Here is a 20,903-nt window from a genome sequence, read left to right as displayed (position 1 = left end):
ATTTATATGGCTGCCGCCAGTTAATTTATGTGGCGGCCGCCAGATAATAAGAGGCGGCCGCCAGTTAAATTAAGTGGCAGCCGCCACATAAATTAAGTGGCGGCCGCCAGATAAATTAAGTGGCGGCCGCCACTTAATTTATATGGTGGCCGCCAGATAATAAGTGGCGGCCGCCAGTTAATAAGTGGTGGCCGCCAGTTAAATTAAGTGGCGGCCGCCAGTTAAATTAAGTGGCGGCCGCCAGTTAAATAAATATTAATTCTATACCCTGGCACCTATCGGCTTCCGTACACATAAACACTATATAGTATGTATGTACTTGTTTCCCCAACATGCTGCATCCACATGCATGCAGTTTGCAGTCTATGTAACCTGTAGTTATAATGTTGTAAACTTTCTTTCTTTTTTGAATTTCCTTCTTTATAAACTGTCTTACTGTTATGCCCTTTGGGCCCAAAATTGGAATAAACTTATCTTATCTTATCTTATCTATAGTAAGTTTGGACCTGCCATGGGGTCAGAACCTCTACCCCAGGGATCATGAAATTTACAATTTTGGTAGAGGCCTTCCTGCTCTACATCACTATGCATTTAGTTTTTCTTACACATGAAAATTGGTCAATTTTGGGAAGTTTTTGTCTCGCCCCAGGGGTGCAGGAATCCTGAAATTTACAATTTATGTCCCCCTGGTTCCAAAGATGCTTCATACCAAATTTGAAAAGAATTGGAATGGTGGTTATCAAGAAGATGTTAAAAATGTCTATTGTTCACATATTTAAAGAGACACTACAGCTCATTTTGCGCAAAAATCATGAAATAACAATTTTCCCAGCGCTTTCTCAATTTTTGTTGCATTGTTGAAAGTATGAACTTTACGAAAATAACACTTATCTAAAGTTAAAAATTATCGTTTTAACGTAAAAATTAATACTTTTTGATGGCCTATACAAAAAATATCGAGTCTCCTCCTTTTAGTCTTCAGATGCATGCACATAGACAGTAAACAGTGCAGCATGTCGTCCAGTGAGAGAAAGTGTAGTTGATAGATCTAGAATTTTGACAGATTCTGTGAGAAAAGAGGTAAAAATAGAATGAGATAAAACTCATGCGTGAAATAAAATTTACCTTGGGATCAGTATGACCGTTGGAAAACAGAGAGCTCGGAGAAACGCATGTAACTCAGTGGCGGATCTAGGATTTCCGAAGAGGGGTGTGAAAGTCAAAAGATTAGCCAAAGTAATCGGCCATTCGGGTGCAAAATTTGGATTTTCATTCACAATCTGTGGCGTAAAAAGGGAGGGGGGATACTGGCCCCCTAAATCTGCCATTGAGACTAGCTGCGAAGACACTACGTTTGAAAGTAAGTGCTATTTTTATCTGAACATGACACGTGTTAGTTGTAAAAACATCGGTCAATGGGAACATGGAAGGGTTTTTGTTGAAATAATGATTTATAATTAGTTATTATAAGGAGCAGGGAATAATCTTATGTACTTGAAAGGTGAGTGTGGACCCCCTTGAAGGGGAATTTAGATAATTTCCTACACAACACCTTTGCTGTCATTCAAAACCACGTGATGTAAATAAGCATTCAAAAGTCCGAGTCAGCATGAAGAAATCTTTGAATTCCGAACGATCTTCAAAGCGCAGTTGAGAGTAAATTGATGCATCCCAATTGTTCAAAATTGTCAGTATCGATGTGAATTTTATCATTTTATCAATATATGGTTTAAAAAACACTTCATTAAAATGTGGAAAATGAGCTGTAGTGTCTCTTTAATAAGTGACCATTTTGGCCCTACCCTGATACCAAAACCCCTACCCCAGGGATCATCAAATTTCCAATTTTGGTAAAGGATTACCTGCTCTTTCTAAAAATCATTTAGTTTCAATTTAGTATCAACAGCACTAAAGAAGATATTATTTATTAAGCGTTTTACACATAAACACTATATAGTAAATTTGGCCCTGCCCTGGGGTCAGAACCCCTACCCCGGGGATCATGAAATTTACAATTTTGGTAGAGGCCTTCCCACTCTACATCATAGTTGCCAACCTCCAACATGTAAAAAGAGGGTCATGACCCTCTTTGGAAGGCAAAAAATCTGGTCATAATGCGTAATGGCATTCACGACATATTTATTAGGATTATGTGTTATAAGTGTTTATATTTTTAAATAAAAATATTTGCAACAAAAATGTGTGTATGTACTATTTTATTGAAGAGAAGCATTGTAACTGATAGTGGCACATTTAAAAATTTTGAAGACTCAGATATATACAAAACAGGACATGTAGATTTATTAAATTTACATGATATTAAGAGGGCATTTACGAAATTCAGTGTGTATTTTCTTTACAATATTAACAATTATAAGATGATGGCAAGAATTACGACAGTAATTAGATGACTTTTGTGTTAAGTATTTTTACATGATTTTGCGTTTGGCACGTGTTGTCAGATTATATTTAGATCCAGACCTAATAGAGACGTGCGAGTTACACAAAGGACAATAAGCTTCATGCTGCCCTCAATCAATAACTTTTTTTATCCATGTAAAGTAGTTTTCCCAGATGTGTTGGTAGGTACAGAAGTATTGTTTTCTTTTTGTGGGCCTGTCTGCTGACCCCAATAAGGATCTCTTCTTGGTGGAAGCCATTTTACATAATGACTTCAATCCAGGATTTGTCAAAATGACTAATAGATAATTGTTAAAACCTGTTTTGATAACTTATCTGTAACAGTACAATGGCCATCAGCATTGTGTCACTGTTCTGTCAATCTCAATTAAGGGGTAAATTTCAAAGTATTAAAGCATATCTTATAGAGAACATGTAAAGTATTAACATTAAAATCTTTTTTAAAAACAGATTTTTATTGTTATGTGCTAATGCGTTTTATTGAATTTTTCCACACAAAATTCTGTGTTATTAGTGCAGTAGATGTAAAAAATAATCATTCAATGCCCGATATCAGTCAAAACAATTTAAGGTCAATGATTGAAAAAACAAGCATTCAATGCTTGATATAAGTCAAAACAAGGTCAATGACAGAAAAAAATAATCATTCAATGACTGATATCAGTCAAAACAGGCTAGGTTAATGATAGAAAAAAATAATCATTCAATGCTCGATATAAGTCAAAACAAGGTCAATGATAGAAAAAAATAATCATTCAATGCCCGATATCAGTCAAAACAAGATCAATGATAGAAGAAATAATCATTCAAAGCTCAATATCAGTCAAAACAAGGTTATAATGATTGAAAAAATATTCATTCAATGTCCAATATCAGTCAAAACAAGGTTATATAATGATGGGAAAATATACCAAGTTCTCCGATGTGCTCAGTGTTTTTGAAATAAGAAACATGGATTGCACAAAAAGTGTTGTTTTCATGCAGTTTTTAAAAAAAAACACAACAGGATGATAAAATGCTTCATTCCCCAGACCTCATATTATAAGAAATGGTGCAAAACTGGTTGTAAATACAGTGGAACCCCATTATAATGCACGCAGTCGACAAAATAAATAAATGTATTGAATTTAATAAAATTATCGCTTCAATCACTCTTACATTTCCACTTTCATTCATTACTACTTTTAAAAAGAGGGAGGCGACGGGTGTGTGTGTGTGTGTGTGTGTGTGTGTGTGTGTGTGTGTGTCAAATTTATTACATCAACCTTTGTATGTACAGTACATGTATGTAATAACGAAAAAAGTTTTCTTTTTATAAAAGGGGGGGTGTTACATGTATGTGCCTGCGTCAGCATTAGTGATCATAAACTAGACGATTTAGACACTGACTATGTTGTTTAAGTCATATATTTTTTATATCCTATTGTTACCTCTACGCAAGAGTTCCTTGTTGCCATTGCAATTTAAGATTCTAGACTTAAACTTAAGTTAAGACAATCTTAGTTAAGATTTGCTTAAGTTCGTTTTGTGATCCATTTAAGTCAGCAATCTTAGCTATAAGTTCAAATCTTAATTTAAAGTCAAAATTTTGACTTAACTTTAAGACAGTTTCATGATCCCGGAGCCTGGTCTGTTTGGGGATTAGAGACACTTAACTGACTGATCACACTTTGATAGATCTTAAGCGACATCAGTACAGGTGAATACCCATATCGAAGCCAGTGATAAACAATTAAATAATGTTTATTTAGAAATTGTACTCTATAAAATTTTCTTCATTTTTCATAAAATAAGAATTTCTCAATCACATGCATGTTCAGCATCGTGTGATTACCTTCGCTATTAAAACTCTATTTACGGACAGCTTTGGTACCAAACATAAAGGACAAAATTTATAGTAGCAATGTTAAAACAGCTTGGGTAACTGCTTGGACATGGGTGACTAAAGGAAGTGTTCAATTAAAAAAATTGTCCATTGTTTGGACATGCAGCTTGGGTGTTCGTAAATCTCGTCCATACACCAATCAAATTGTTCAGTCACGTTATCAGCTGATTCGTGCACGGCATTTACCTCAGTGAACATTCTAAAATCCCTTGATGTGCACGTGATTTTAGTGCCATCATTTAGCGTTATAAATGAAATCTTTGTGCATCATTATATTTTTTTATGTGGATTGCACTTAAATTGTTCTCCGTGTTTATCGTTGGTGAGAAAAGTGTGCAAGTGTTGGGTATCGTGTGCGTTCTGTGTCTATAGTTTTGTTGTTTTTTGGGAGGGATTTTTTTTATTGTGTTGTGTATTGTGTAATAAGAGAACTTAATAAAAACGATGTTTTGTTATCTTTTTTATACGAATGTTGAATACGAACCGGAACGAGTTATAGAGAGAAATTTACATGAATGCATTATGTTAAAGTTGAACAAAATGGCGGTCAAAACAAATGTAGAAAAGCAACGTTTATCAAAACATCCCTATGTATCCTACACCAGAAATAAAGAAATGGGATAAGAACATGAAGAATTATGGACATTTAAGATAAGATATAAATAAAACAAAGTATCATAGTCTTTTAAACAAAGAAACAGTAAAGATATATTCACACACACACCCCTTCAAGGAGTATCAATGGAAGATATACAGTTTCCAAATTATATTTTTAACAGATTTCACTGGCAACGTTTATTACGTTGCCCCCGGTATTACTTTATTTTATTGTGACAAAATGAAAAACGTAATAACGGGGTTCCACTGTATTATCAAGGTTTCCTCACATGTAATTTATGAATTGAAGTATAAAAAGAGATAGATTTCAAATTTCGAAGATTTCACACAAGTTTTCCATTTCTATAGTAAAAGAAATCTTACCTGTGAATCCGTGAGCCACAGTTGAAATTTTGGGCATTTCCTGAAGAAAAGCATGAATTTTTACTCATCATGGCAATGCCAAAACTTTTCACTTTCTTCAACTTATTGAAATTCAAATTTTATCAATCATTTATTTTGAAGCTGCAAAACATGATATGTGAAAAGAAAACAAATTTACAAAATTGGAGCACATTTATCTAAATTTCTTCAATCTTATTCTGAAGATAAAAAACATTGAATGTAGATATTTTAGCTTGCTTACTATCATATGTAATGAACACATTGTGAGACTTCCAGGACTGGTACATTTAATCATCACCGTCATATTTCTGTCCAGAATTGGCAAGGCCAACACCGTTTTCTGGTTTTGTTGTATTCTCATGAACTGTTCACACATGTCAGTCTGAAATAATAATTCTATATACATGCAAGAACTTAAAAGGAACTTTAAAAAGTTAGAGGGTAAAGTAAAACCCAATAGAAAGCACTTTTTTTTAAGGTAGCTCATTACACCAAAATTTTATTTAATGGCTCATTAAAATGGTCCTCTTATGAAGTATGAATTCATCATCGAAAGAGTGATACAAGATCTCAATTATTTTATATGAATTTTTGAGGATTTTCCCCAGAATGACAAAAAACTGGTGTTTTGTTTGCAAATAAGATACTTCAGAGTCCAAATTTCGCTGTGATTTGGTGCATGATATGAATATTTAATAAAACATGCCTAAAAGACTCGGATATAAATGTTCTAATTTTAAGAAAAAAATATTTATGAAAATTGAAAACATTTGTTATAATATTTATTAAATCTACAGATAAAATCATCAAAAAAGATATCAGTTAGAAAATAGATATATCAAAGAAATATATTTTAAAAAGAAATTGAAACGCAATTACCTTATTTCAGATATATCACTATTCAAACGAGAGAAAAAAGTACCGATCCCGATCAAATTGATAGAAATTACTAAAATAATCATATTGTTGCTAAATGTATGCATTTTTCATTAAGAAATTTAAGTTTCCTTTATAAATTCATTAGATTTGTAAACCATTTTACATCAAAGGAATGTAGTTTTCTATTAATTACATTTATATTCTTTCTGATTACAATGTTCTTTATAACTCCGATTGGACTTGCTTCAAATTTGAAAAATCCTAACATTTCTAAATTTTGACCATCTCGTTTCAATTTCTTTTTCAAATATATTTCTCTGTTATATCTTTTTTCTAATTGACATGTTTTTTGAAGATTTTATCTGTAGATTTAAAAAATATCAGCAAATAATATATACTATTCAATTTTCATGAATATTTTTTTATTTCAAAAATTAATTAGAATGTCCATCTGAGTCGTTCAGACATCTTTGCTTAGATATTCATATTATGCACCAAAACACCCCTTTTTATCATTCACGGATAAATCACAAAAAACTCACCTTGTTGACATCAAAATATACATCATAGATGTCCCCATTTTTATATGGTGCCAAAACATACAAATTTTCCTCTGTTTCCTTGTGGGAAGTGTTTTTGAACAGTTTTATATACTTTTCAAAACAATTGACATGCACTCGGTTTGAAGACCTGAAAATAAACCAAAAAAAATTAAAACTGTGCTGTACATTGGCCAAAGGCAGACATCCAGCTACCTTAAAATTACACCTACTACCTTACACTGTATAAACCCAATCATTATGATCCATGATAAGAGGATTTCAAGAGCCTGAATTGCTCACCTGGGGGGGGGTGTATTTCAGACAATCAAATGCAATGGCAACAATATTGGAAATTCAAATTACTCCAGTTGCATAAAGCATAACATTGATGTGAATGGGGATCCAGCTATTCTGGAGGAAAAGTTCTCTCAGCCATTCAAAAGCAATATTGAAATTAGGATTAATTGCTCCAAAAAGTTTATATACTCAGGGAACATATGAATCAAACATAATTGTGACTTGGTATGTTGACATTCTAACATTAGATTGCTACACGTAGCCATGTCCCCCACCGCCGCAAAAAAAGTTGAAGCACAAAAGTCTCATAACTCCTGTAAAATTTGTCGAATCAAAATGACGGCGCAATATGATCAACTACATATGGTGACTAACAATCCTACAAAATTAGAACAAAATCCGGTGAGCGGTTTCTGAGGAGTTGCGTCCACAAAGTGTTTCTATAGTGTACTATGTACAAATTCAACAAAGTCCCATAACTCCTGTAAAATTTGTCGAATCAAAATGGCGGCATGATATGATCAACTACACATGGGGACTAACAATCCTACAAAATTTGAACAAAATCCATTGAGCGGTTTCTGAGGAGTTGCGTCCACAAAGTGAAGTGGGACAGACGGACACCGGTATTTCTATGTCCCCTTCCGCGTTGCAGTGGGGACAAAAAAGATCAAAATTGTCTACCGATGCAGATGACTGATGACACTAGAAATGATGACACTAGAAATGACAAAGAGCTACAAATTTCATAAATATGTTTTCATACTAATTTCATATAATCACTAGTTAGTATCCCACATATACACATACATAAATATACATAATGTATCATTGGTGTGGTGTTTTTCCTTTGATGATCACTGTGTTTTTATTTATGATACACCATGACTTGTTGTGCTCTAACAACCATACTCTATCAAGATAGAGCATATCAGGGTGAATCAACAATCCCAATGACATTTGACCTTACATTGAAGGAGAAAAAATATAAACAAACTAGCCAATTTTATTTTCAGTGAAACAAACTCAAATAAATGTATTGGAGGCATACTCACACACTATACCTTTTCTAACAAAATAATTCTAAACTTTGCACTTGAATTTTAAAATAAAAAATGCAATTCAGCACGTTTCCCAAAATTTGTAGTAATCAAGGCTTGAAATTGACGACACAATTGTTAAACACCGATTGTGGATTGAGTGGAACATTTTCTTGGTTGTCAAATTCTTTACTGTCTGATTTCATCGACAAATTTTCTTGATTGATCACTGGAGGGAGTGGTTCTTTGACTTTCATCATCTTTGGCGGATCCAACACTTTCGACACATTTTCCATCCAAACAGAATTTGAACACTTATACTTCCGAACGGCCGTTTCAGAGCGATGCCCAGTTCTGCTCATATGATCACTTGTTCATCCACACCAGCTTGATACAGTTATGTAGCGCAGGTCCTTTTACCCGAGTGAAATTCCCAACTAGACCGGCTTGTCCTGTAATTTCCTTCATCAATCCCTTGATTTTGTTGATTCCCAGGATTTGTTCACCATATCTAATACTGACTGCCAAAGGTCTCCGATAAAATGCACCTCTGTGTCCAAGAGCATCAAGATATGCCATATAGAAGTCCACCAAACATCTCTCAGCTAAAAACACACAAATAAATCCATAAATAAATCTGGGGGTTTTAAATACAAAATTATACAAACTACACATTTCTGAATCATGTTTTTTAATACAATTTTCCCGCATTAATTATAAAGAAAATAAACAATTTACCATTGAGACAGTAATGTTTAATGTCCTTGTTCTGCAGTTGAATATGTTTCAAGCCTCCCTTGTAGGTTTTCGACGATCTACCATGAAAATGTATGTATTTCCCCCTCTCGTCACATCCGACTTCAAACTGATCGCATTTCAATGACTTATGTTCAGCATAAGCACGTAACCCAAAAAGTTTACAGATATAAAAGAAAATTGCATTCTGAACACTTTTCGGTTCCAGATTTTTTCTTCGTCTTCTGGTAAAATTGGGTCTGCTTGATGCACTTTTGTCCCTAACCCCTTTGATAACAGTTCTTTCATTCGCGCATCCAAGACTCTTGGGAACACAGCAAATCTGTGATCTTTTTCATCCAAAAAGTTCATATTATGAATGTTTTCGTCTCTCATAAAGCGTAACAAACCACACAAAATGTAGTACAGGGAACGAGGCGGATATTCCGAGCCATCTTGCTTTCTTACTTCCAACACAAATCGCTGCATCCAGTAATTAAGAGATTCGTTGTTCATCTCGGTCAAAAGTGGGACATTGTCCCGTGCGGTATGCCACTTGTTGAACGTTTCAATTGCCCATTTAGTATTTTTACAAGTGTTAGGATTTTTTTGTGAGTCTATCAAACGCTGAATTTCATCATCGGACAACGGCTCAAATCGTTCAAAGTGACAAGCGGTTTATTCGACCGTATCGGATAAACATGTGATTTCGATAATGAGTTTTGATTGGTCTAAATTTTGGTCATGCAGTTTCTTGTTAGAGCACAGTTTTATAATCAAGGATGATGCAATAATTTCTGAGCGCAATGATACAAAACATTTAGAGTAACCTTGAACGAGTGCATTTTTCGATACCAGTCTCGGGGGCTCCGCCACCTCGACTGGTATCGGAAGATACACTCGTTCAAGGATACTCTAAATATTACGTAAAACACAATTATAATGAAAACACAGTATAACAAATTCATACTTATTGCGAAGTGATATTTCCAATAAGAGGAAAATAAGGAAAATTCAATTGATTAAAACAGAGTTTGGTTATAATGAACTGTTTTTGCTGGCCATGGAGGTTCACTATATAACTGTGTTTTACTGTAAAATGAAGTTTGATTATAACAAACTGTTTTTTGATGGCCCTTGAGGTTCACTATAACTGTGTTTTACTGTATTAATGATAACAAATCAAACATATAAGAGTCAGTATGAGATTAGTTTACGAGATCATATTCAGGATGAAGTGTCCACGGTGCAGACATATGCGTAGATGACTAAAGTACTCCACGGACATCGGCTGGGAGAAGCTGTATTCGCTCTGAGATGACATAAAGACAAAATTGCCTTTCTGCGACAGATCCTCGTTCGTTTTAGACATAGCCTCTGACTGAAACTGTGGATTCGTAATGCAATGTGCTTTCTGGGGAAAAAAATAGAAAACAGCACTGTATGTATACATACATACATATATATATCATTTAATATTTATTGTCTTGATTATGATTGGCTGAAAAATTCGTTCGATTTCTGCATCAAAGAAAACCTGATTTTGACTTCATGTTGTGTATTGATACATCGTATGAATATGAAAACAAAATCGCGTTTTATTATTTAAACTCTATATGTTTTACAAATATTTAAATGATAATTAAATGACAAAAAATGAATCTTATAATTCTTTTCTTGATGGCAGTATCATAGGGAAAATTGGACAGAAAACTTTTTCATCTTTTTTTGAATTTGAGTACAATTTTCCAATGTTAGTAAAACATCAAATCCAAAATATGTCCCCTTGCTCCTTGCTATGGCCATGTAGGGCCTAGTGTGAACAGACTTGATATACTCTACATAAGAGCCATTATAAATAAATTTTGTACCCTAGTGAACATCGAGATTTTAGAATAATTTTCTTATGTAAACTGTTGAACCCTTACTACCATAGTTGCCAACCTCCAACATGTAAAAAGAGGGTCATGACCCTCTTTGGAAGGCAAAAAATCTGGTCATAATGCGTAACGGCAATCACGACATATTTATCAGGATTACATGTGTTATAAGTGTTTAATATATTTCAAAACTATTTTACAACAGAAATGTGTGTTTTGTGTATTTATTGAAGAGAAGCATTGTAACTGATAGTGGCACATTTTAAATTTTTCAAGACTGATGGAGATGGACAATATTCAAAGCAGGACAGAGATTCAATTTGATTAAATTTACATGATAAGAGGGCATTTAGGGTTTCATTATTTAGTTCAGATCTGAATTCAGTGTGTATTTTCTTTACAATATCAATATCCAAAGATGATCATAGCAAAAATTACGACAGTGATTAGATGACTTTTGTACTTAAGTATATTTTTACATGATTGTGCGTTTTGGCATGTTTTGTCAGATCATTTTTAGCTTCAGACCCAATAGTGCGATCAGTTAAACAACGGACAAAAAGCTTCATGCTGCCCATACCGAAAAAAACTATAACTAAGTTATAACTTTGTAACTAAGAAAAGTTACAAAAAAGTTATAACTAAGTTATCGGAGTTTGGAACCACTTCTTCAAATAAAGTTATACTTTACTTATAACTCGGGTACAAAAAAGTTATACTCATGTATAAGTTATCATCTTTTATTTCAACATGAATACAACAAGTGCATAAAAGTTATCAAAAAGTTATACTTCAAAAAAGTTATACTTCACAAAAGTTATCAAAAAGTTATACTTAAGTTATGGAAAAGTTACAAAAAAGTTATACCCAACAAAAATTGTGGAAAAGTTACAAAAAAGTTATACCTGACAAAAGTTATGGAAAAGTTACAAAAAAGTTATACCCAACAAAAGTTATGGAGAAAGTTACATAAAAGTTATACCCGACAAAAGTTATGGAAAAGTTACAAAAAAGTTATACCCGACAAAAGTTATGGAAAAGTTACAAAAAAGTTATACCCGACAAAAGTTATGGAAAAGTTACAAAAAAGTTATACCCAACAAAAGTTATGGAGAAAGTTACATAAAAGTTATACCCGACAAAAGTTATGGAAAAGTTACAAAAAAGTTATACCCGACAAAAGTTATGGAAAAGTTACAAAAAAGATGGGGATAATAAGACATTACCGATTATAAACAGCGACTATTATTGGTATATTAATTTCATTTATAAAGGTGGCCAAGTGGTTAGAGCATCGCGCTCCAAATCACATGGCCTCTCACCTCTGTCGGCGCGGGTTCGAATCCCGCTCGCGCCGGTAAGTGAGAAAGTTTCCCAGTTTACTTTCGGAAGGTCGGTGGTCTCTTCCAAGGTACATTGTATCTGGGTTCTCTCTTCCACCAATAAAAACTGGGTGCCACCAGATAACTGAAAAATTGTTGAGCGTGGCGGAAAACATCAAACAATCAATCATTTATAAAGTTTGGCACAAAAATATAAATAAAATATTCATCACTAACTCTTTGTACATATTATCACATTAAAAATTGGACAATCCCTTATGAAGGGAATCCCATATATATATATATATATATATATATATCTCACATTACTGAATGTATAAAAGCTAGGTCTGTTTCATGTTCTGGAGGCTGACTTGGGAACTAATCTTGGTCCTCATCGAAAACTTGACAATGGCCTCTGAATCCCGGCATCGTCTTTAAATAAAAAAGAAAATACTCTAGTAACTAACTGTCATTGATTCTCCAATTTAAAAGATGGATGTCAGAAATTACAAGTTTTTTTGTTTTCACCTTTTAAATACATCTTCACAAATTGAAAGAAATGTGGGCGACTGATTATTCTTATTCGAAGTTAATCAATTTGTTATTAGTGTTATATAAAGAATTTATTAATTAGATTATAATCTCTTACCAGGAATAGTGTTTAAAATGGTCTTTTCATTTGCACCAGTTAGGTTCCCCTTCCTGAAAAGTTCCACTTGTTGGGTTTTTTTTTGGCTTATATAAAGCTTGTATATCTTTGGGATAAATGTAGATCCCACTACCAGGCATCAGCTCCATCATCTAGAATAAGAAAAAGAAGCCAAGATAAAAGAAAATCACAATCCATTTATTTCAAAGCTTTATTATTATTATTAAAAATTTTAAAAAAAAAGACTCAAAAACTTTTTTAACCTCCAGTTAACATTTTTTTTATTACTCATTCCGAAATTTTCTTATCTAATTTATAGCTTTTTTAACTTCATGTGAATAAAAAAGAATTTTCTCCCTACTTTCCTACTCGACCCTTTTTATCCCTAGTCGGGAGAGGCCTAGAGGGCAAGCAAATATTTTCTTAAAGAAATAAATATTTTTTTCAGTTTTAGGGAAGGGAAATTCTATACTATTATAAACACATTTTCTTATTTCTAAATCATGTAAATTTTCATAATCGTACTTTTATTATTTAAAAATGTTTGTCCACATAAGAATATGTATTTTGTCAACAAAATGGAGGGAATCAAGAAGGGCTAATATGTAGGACTGTATAGTCCAACTGCAGTTTTAATTATCCTCAAGTTAAAATAAACTTAATACATTCTGACAAAATTTGTGTAAATATTGTAAACAGAAACTTGCTTGAAAAGGCCTACCTAAGATCTTGGCGGGATGCACGCCAGAAAAGCCATGGCAGCTGGCTTTCACCAAATCCCCAACTTTATACTGGCAAAACTCCTTTCTTGGATCTTTGATGCGTGATATGTTTGTGATGCTGACCTTTTCTTCCTCTATCCACTCCATAAGGGCATACATGGTTCGTTGAACAAAGTAATAATAGAACCTTTCAACTTTCACCTTCTTGAACCGACGCTATCTTGTTTGAAAATGGAGAGCGGAGCCGATTTGACCAATCAGCGATTAGAGGAAATACCGGAATCAAGGAATTCAAAACCTTTATGACTTCAAATGATTAAAAATCGTAAAGTATATACGTGAGATTTTTTTTAGTTATTCATCAGTTTTGCTGAAATTGATCAGGAACAATCAAACGTATTTTTATTTTTACGTAAATACCCGATTCGCACACTTCCGGTTATTCCGGATGTAAACGAAGAAGGCGCCATTTTAAAAACAAAGATTGAAATAAAATTAAAAGCGAAACACTCGTCACTGCTCCGAAGCTATGTACCCTCACAAACGTGGTAGCTACCAGGTTTTCCATGCCGATAAGTCTAATCCAACACTCAAAGTATCCCTTTGGCGAATGCAACAAGGAAAAGACAACATTTCATCAGAAAATTTCGACAATCGAAGTGTGGCGTGTGAAACTGCTGGCCCTGTCGCCATTATGATTATCGATGCCTTTCATGAGAAATCATTTAACCAGGTTAGTTTTCGTTACGATTGTGTACCGTAACTGTTGATGTAGTTGAAAGGTAACAAGTTCCTAGATTTCGTTTTATGCATTATATTCTGATGCTTGTAAATGATCCAATATTCATAATCGTAAGTTACAAGCCCGGCATGTAGGCATTATTTTATTTATTACATTTTATTTGTGAATTTTTATTTCCCCTCAGAAATGACTTCAAATTGTAAAATGTTTAAATGCAATGTCAAACAGATTTATTTACTTATTTCTTTTTTACGTCATCAGTCACGTTGTGATTTATAGATATCATAGGTTATATGATCGATATATATAATAGCCTATCAAATGACATGTTGCACCGAACATTATATGGAAACATTTGTGCTATTTATGTACTTTTACAATATTTGTTTTGTTTTTAGTTGCTTCAAGATGTTGCTGAAGAACCTGCTTTCTTGCCATATCATATATGTTGACGGAGATTCAGAATGAGACAAAGAGTTTGATATATGATCCTACACCTGACAGAAAAAGTTGAGGATCTTGGACCACTTTGGTGCTCATCTTGTTTCTATTTTGAGGATTGTAATGGATAATTGAGATGCCTTTTCCATGGCATCCAACATATTGAAACCCAAATAGCATTTGCGGTTTGTGTTCATCAGCAGCTACTGACGTTGTCCCAAGCTCTGAAGTTTGACAGCAGTGAAAGGGAACAGACAGGGTTGCTGTTATTGGAGCCTATGTAAAAGACCTTTGAAATCTGAGGAACAAGCAGTCCTTTTGACCTTAGCTGGAGAGTAGGTCCGTGTGGTTTTCTTCAAAAGACTACTTGTGGACGAACAGGTTGAGACAACAAAATAATTCGATTCAAGGAAACGTTCATTGGGAGATTAGAAACTTTTGTTAAAGTAACAGGACATGACTACAAATGAAAAACTTTGTTTTGTTTTCACAGTTCCTAACAGGATTGAACAGGAATATAACATGAACATGTTCAATGTCCAGAACAGAGACATCATTTAACAGTCATACCTTGTTTTGTGTCACATTTACCAATGAGATTTGAATATAGAAATATTTTTTGATACTTTTTTGGAAAAGACGTTTTTATATATATGCCTTAATTTGATTTTGATAGACTATGCATACCTAAATTGATGAATAGTGTCTCTTTTAACATGGAACAGAAGTCCATATGGACTTATTTTTAATAAATACTGTGACATATCTCATACATGTGTTCAGTTCATTATTCGTTTCAATTAAACAATTTGACCTGCCATTCTCCATAAATAGCACCTAGTGGTAATTGATCAACAATCATCATACATGGTGTTTTGAATTCTCACGGGTTGTATCAGCGTATAAAGTTCATTAAAAATATAATATATAGAATGTTTTATTGATCGTACAATGCATTTATTATTCTATAAGTAAGGATCCTGGATTTTGTAATTTTTCCATGCAATTTCTGATCAATTCCTTAATCATCCCCCCAAAAGAAAAAGATTTAAAAATTCAACATTGAAATTTCCCTCTGACTAGCTTTTTTGTGGCAAAATAAGAAATGACACAGTTCACTGAAGTGTTTGAAAGTGAATAATCACTAAAAATTTACAGAAGTCAATCCAGTTAAAGACCCAATTTTAAGATAATGCCCCAAAATTGTAAACTGCCTGTCAATCAAACATTTAACAATAGATCTCAGGTGGAGGGACATCTGCAGACACTGGTCTCCAGCTACCCCAGAGAGGTGTTTTGATAACAATAACAGCCAGTATCTACAGGCATTCTTTAGATCTTGAGGAAGCCCAGTATACCAGAGTTTTGATAGCATTGACCTGTCCACAACTGCTATTTTCTTGTAATTCAATTGTTTTTAAAAAGACCTCTGAACACTGGAATTTCAATAGTATTTTTTCCCCCTTTATATACATGTATTATAAATTACACAATCAGAAATCAAACAATAATTTGCACAATAATTTCTAAAACTTATAACTTATTGAAATAATTTATGTCATGAATTTTTTATACCTCTATATTTATAACAGAAATTATTCATTGAGTCAATGACTGAGAGAGAGGGGGTGGGTGTAGAATGTGTGTCATCTACCCTTACATGTAGGAATACAACCTACACTATGACCACAGAAACTCTGCAGAGGTCCCTGAGACAGGTCCTGTGTATATCAAGACAGCATGGACAGGTAGATTTCTACCATGTTTTGTCTGTATTTCTTAGAGTGTCATGGGATATAGCAATTAACACCTTGGTAGACCCTGGCCACTCCAGGTAAATAACATCTGTTTAGATTGGGCTCCACCTACATTTTCACAGACCAAAGGGTCATGAGATAGGTCTTTAACATTCAGTTAATTACTATGAAAGTGTCAAAAAGTATTGGTAACCCCCACCCTCAAATGACAAAGTCCCAAAACTGGTACATAAATATTGGATATGCTTGAAAATGGCTAAGTCCAGAAAAGTTACATTTTAGTTATACATGAAAATGACAAAGTTCAAAAAGTTACACTTTAGTTATACATGAAAATGACACAGTCCAGAAAAGTTACATTTTAGGTATACATGAAAATGACAAAGTTCAAAAAGTTACACTTTAGTTATACATGAAAATGGTTAAGTCCAGAAAAGTTACTTTTTAGTTATAACTTTTTTGTACCTCAAGGCCTAGGTATAATTAAGTTATACTTTAGTTATAACTTAGTTATAACTCATTTCGGTATGGGTGTCCTCAATAACTTTTTTTTACCCATGAAAAGTCGTTTTCCCAAATTTGTTAGTAGATACACAAGTATTGTTTTCTTTTTGTTGGCGTGTCTGCTGGCCCTGATAAGGATGACTTCAATCCCCGATTTGTCAAAACAACTCAGAGATAATTGTTAATACCTGCTTTGATTACTTATCTGTAATGTACAGGACCATCGGCATTGTTTACATAGATCCAAGCCTGTGTTGCAAACTGGGAATTACACGCACGAACTAATTTACAAAACCAAATCCGGAAATCGGGTGAAAGGTATGGCCCACCGGGTCATAAAAAATAATCAGGTTACAGATCAAAAAATCAAGTGAAACCTGACAAAAATCGGGTGAGTTGGCAACTATGAACTTACTACGGCCCAACTGGCCCAAGGTGAACAAACATAAATCTACACTGCATGAGGATGCTTGTCTATATTGGAATGGCACACACCCATGTGATCCTACAGAAGATTTTTAAAGATATTGAATGTACTTACTGCCAACCTCTGGACACAGAATCGACAAATCCCACAGTATTTGCACAGGAAACCGGGTAACAGACATCCACAATGTCTGAAAGTACACAAATCATTTATATAAAACAAACTGTATGTGAAAAAATCACCATTCTATAGAGACAGGGTATAAAACTATCAATATGCAATGAACTTCATTTTCTACATAAAACTGATTATTTTTACATCCTTATACATGTAATACAAACAAACTAGACTACTAGAAATGGTTTATCAGCAGAAAAATTTAACCTCTTTCATTTCATCTAGATATTACCAGCCATTATAAGTACATTACATATTTGATAAAATGTCTGGAAATATTCCTTTATAACATATAAAAGTAAATATTTATTCCCAGATAAGGTCCAATAAGGCAGTCTGGATTGAATGACATCATAGTGAAAATTAATAATGTACTGCCTTGTTTGTTTCTCTTCAGAGGTGGGGAAACATACATGTGTATTTATCATGCCAATTTCTGATTAGTTTGCCTCATTGGTAAATTTTAGATAATAACCTTATCATCAAAATTCATGGGAAATATTATAAGTGGTATTTTTAGTGAGATGTAAATTTAGCGATTTGTCCATAAATTATGAGTATACATATTTAGCAAGAGCTAGTTTTAACGACTTTATGATTTCAAGAAAGATAGCTATTTACCTCCAATACGGAATAAACTGTTAGCGATATTCAATTTTAACGATCTCAGCACTGTCGCTAATAATGCCAAAATTAAATTCTCGATAAAAATTCTACTTATACGATAATCTTTAAATAGTACATGTCAGTACATGTAGCACACAAAAATTTGCATTTTGTTGAATAGGAGATTCAATATTTCTACCCATCATTAATGATCAGAAATCACACAAAACAAATGGCCTACAATTATAAATATACATTGAAAGTTGGCAACACGTTTAAAACATCATAATCTGTAATATTTGCAGAAATCTCACAGGAATTACTGAACGACTGTGTGTCACAACGCAATGTGTATGGAGAGTTTACGACTTCGCGATGTATATAACTATAAGCATTTTCTCTCCCAAACGTTGTCTTGTATAAAACCGGCTTGTTTGTATTATTGCGATTCGTATGTTGTTGTTTTTTAATTCTAAACTTTTGTTGTTTGCTTTTAAACAATCAGTAATAATACAGTCTACAAAATTCACCAAAATACCATCGGGTTCGTTGAATGTGTGATAACGTTCGTGACTCATCATCGAACGTTATATGACGTGGTCTGGGGAATTACCTTAAATACAACAACTGGGTCATCTACTCTTCAACAATGAAATATGAAAACACATTTCTAGATTGGAAAATTTAACAAATGTCAGAAGTGATTCCGTGAAGTTCCGAGAAGAAACATTTTAAATCCCGATTCTCTTACCTCATTGTTTTGCCAATTATGTCCACATTTCCGTAACACTGGACACTTTCCCTACAGCAGTTTCCACACATGAAACAGCGTGTATGATTGGACCTCGTGGCCGCGGTGTCTTCTATCATTTTTTCATACTCCACATCAAAACAGCTGTGGTTTGGTAGATGTCGTTTATCATTTCTCTGAAAGTCTGGAAAAATAACAAAAACAGCTATAAAAAATTCCAATTTTAGCCACTAATTTTAGCATCAAGATGACTGCAATATGAAGTTTGTATTACTAACTCAATTAATCTTGAAACAACTTTAATTACAGACCCTGAAACATACTACTTACACCTAAAAAAGACATGGACTAAGTTTTGTATAATTTTCATACCATACGTGTTAAAAGCGTTTCATACAGTCTAAATGTATTGTTCCATGTAAGAAACGTACATGTATATTGTTTCATGTAAGAAATGGTTCAGTGCATGTAGATAGCTAGCATTCCCGGTTCTGTTGTTCGTTATCTTCACCTTACAAGAAACATATCATTTTGTGTAGAAAGAGTGTGAGAACTGTGTACAAAGCATATCATTTTGTGTAAAACAATTTTCATGTCTATAAAATAATTTTTCCCGTGGATGGTCCATTTTCACATCTATAGCATAAGAATTAATATCACAATAATATGTCCACAATATTTTCCTCAGCACTTGCTAGTGTCATTAAATATCAGAACTTGCAGTAGCAACAACCGCGCTCGCTAGGTGGCGCGTCATGTTCTATTTTTATTTCTACAGGAAAAGTGGGACGAGGTTCCACCCTGTTTTTTACGGGCTAGTATGGATAAACCTAGAGCCTACGAATGATGCGAAGTTGATCGTTCAGATCTAAAATAGCTATATTTAGCGTATCTCACGTGATTAGGCACATTCCAGAAAATCCCTTTGAGATTGAAGCGGTTAAGCAGAGCGAGTATATCTAAACATTGACTTAACGGTGAAATACCATAGGATTAAACATTCTTTTTGAAGAATTTATCGATGTGTAAACTCTGGACATTTTACTCACAAACTGAATAAAAATGCTATTTGCCAAATTTTCAACAATATTAATTACAAGGCAAGGCAAATTTAAAAGGGGTCTAAGCTACAGATGATACAATTTTCACTTGCAAGTTGCACTGCCACTAGTTACACTTAATTAGTGACTTACTTACAGATAAATAAAGTAACTTGCAGACAAATATTTTATTAATTTATCTATCATTTCATTTCATTTTTTTAATATCATGGTTTGTACTTGAAGAGTCATCGCAATAAAGGGACATTAATTATTAGTGTTACAAAAAAATCTGATCATGCAATTATTAAATTTCTGAATTTTGAAAAAATAAAAATAAATAAATAATAAACATTTCAACCATTCATTCTCAGACAGATTCTGATACCACTCAGCCCCCCGACTGGCCAGAGAGTTCTGCTTCTGTCAGTTCTGATGCAACTCAGCCCCCAGACTGGCCAGAGAGTCCAGTGTTTCGGTAAATTCTGATAATGATGCAACTCACCCCCCCCCCCGGACAGCTCTACCAGAAGTTCCCGGAAAAGACTTGCTGATGTTTAATAAATTAGTTTTCCTATTAGGCTATGGCCCAATCTGATTAAATTTAAGATCTTTGATCCGCTCCGTATACCTCTTCCTTTCCTGTATCTGTGAAGTCCAGAGGTGAGATATATTTTTTCCAAAACAACTAAGAATGTTCATGAAACAATTTAGTATCAATTGTTTTCCTTTTATGTTGTATGCCTTATTTCAAGAAATAACTTTGGGTCACTTTTTAATGGGAAATGGAACATTTTCCGTTTTTGACAACCTGATGGTAGGGGTGTTTAAGACACTATACCTCATTTTCTGTAAGGAAGTGGAGTAAAAGGAATTCAGATTTGGATTCAGCATACTCAAAATTGGTAATTACACCTGATTTTTATTGTTTTGGGTAATGATGTTTCAAGAAATAAAGTTGGGTCACTTTTTGATGCGAAATGAGACATTTTCCGTTTTTGGCAACCTGACGGTAGGGGTGTTTAAGACACTATATCTCATTTTCTATTAGACATTGGCGTAAAAGGAATCCAGATTTGAA

At 33.7% G+C, this 20,903-nt stretch overlaps 1 protein-coding gene and 2 long non-coding RNA genes across 3 annotated transcripts in view; 1 reads left to right on the top strand and 2 right to left on the bottom strand.

Moving 5' to 3' along the window:
• LOC125650663 (uncharacterized) overlaps positions 1–20,903 on the bottom strand; it is a 196,027-nt gene that overhangs the window by 112,773 nt on the left and 62,351 nt on the right. Inside the window, exons 22-27 of the mRNA XM_056166606.1 lie at positions 18,783–18,966; positions 17,363–17,438; positions 10,019–10,215; positions 6,730–6,877; positions 5,550–5,690; positions 5,288–5,327 (exon numbers count right to left, since the gene is read on the bottom strand). Coding sequence (XP_056022581.1) covers positions 5,288–5,327; positions 5,550–5,690; positions 6,730–6,877; positions 10,019–10,215; positions 17,363–17,438; positions 18,783–18,966 — 786 coding nt within the window. The remainder of the gene's footprint in view (positions 1–5,287; positions 5,328–5,549; positions 5,691–6,729; positions 6,878–10,018; positions 10,216–17,362; positions 17,439–18,782; positions 18,967–20,903) is intronic.
• Positions 11,406–13,499, bottom strand: LOC125679497 (uncharacterized). Its single transcript, XR_007371834.2, has 2 exons — positions 12,656–13,499; positions 11,406–12,438 (listed from the first exon to the last, which is right to left on the bottom strand). It is a non-coding gene; the product is annotated as an uncharacterized LOC125679497 (long non-coding RNA).
• On the top strand, positions 13,570–15,330 carry LOC125679493 (uncharacterized). The gene is made up of 2 exons (XR_008803349.1): positions 13,570–14,110; positions 14,518–15,330. It is a non-coding gene; the product is annotated as an uncharacterized LOC125679493 (long non-coding RNA).

The sequence above is a fragment of the Ostrea edulis genome, chromosome 5 (genome assembly GCF_947568905.1).
Source record: "Ostrea edulis chromosome 5, xbOstEdul1.1, whole genome shotgun sequence".
Lineage (NCBI taxonomy): Eukaryota > Metazoa > Mollusca > Bivalvia > Ostreida > Ostreidae > Ostrea > Ostrea edulis.
The sequence above is the reverse complement of the archived record's forward strand: the minus strand, read 5'-3'. Positions and strand labels throughout refer to the sequence as shown.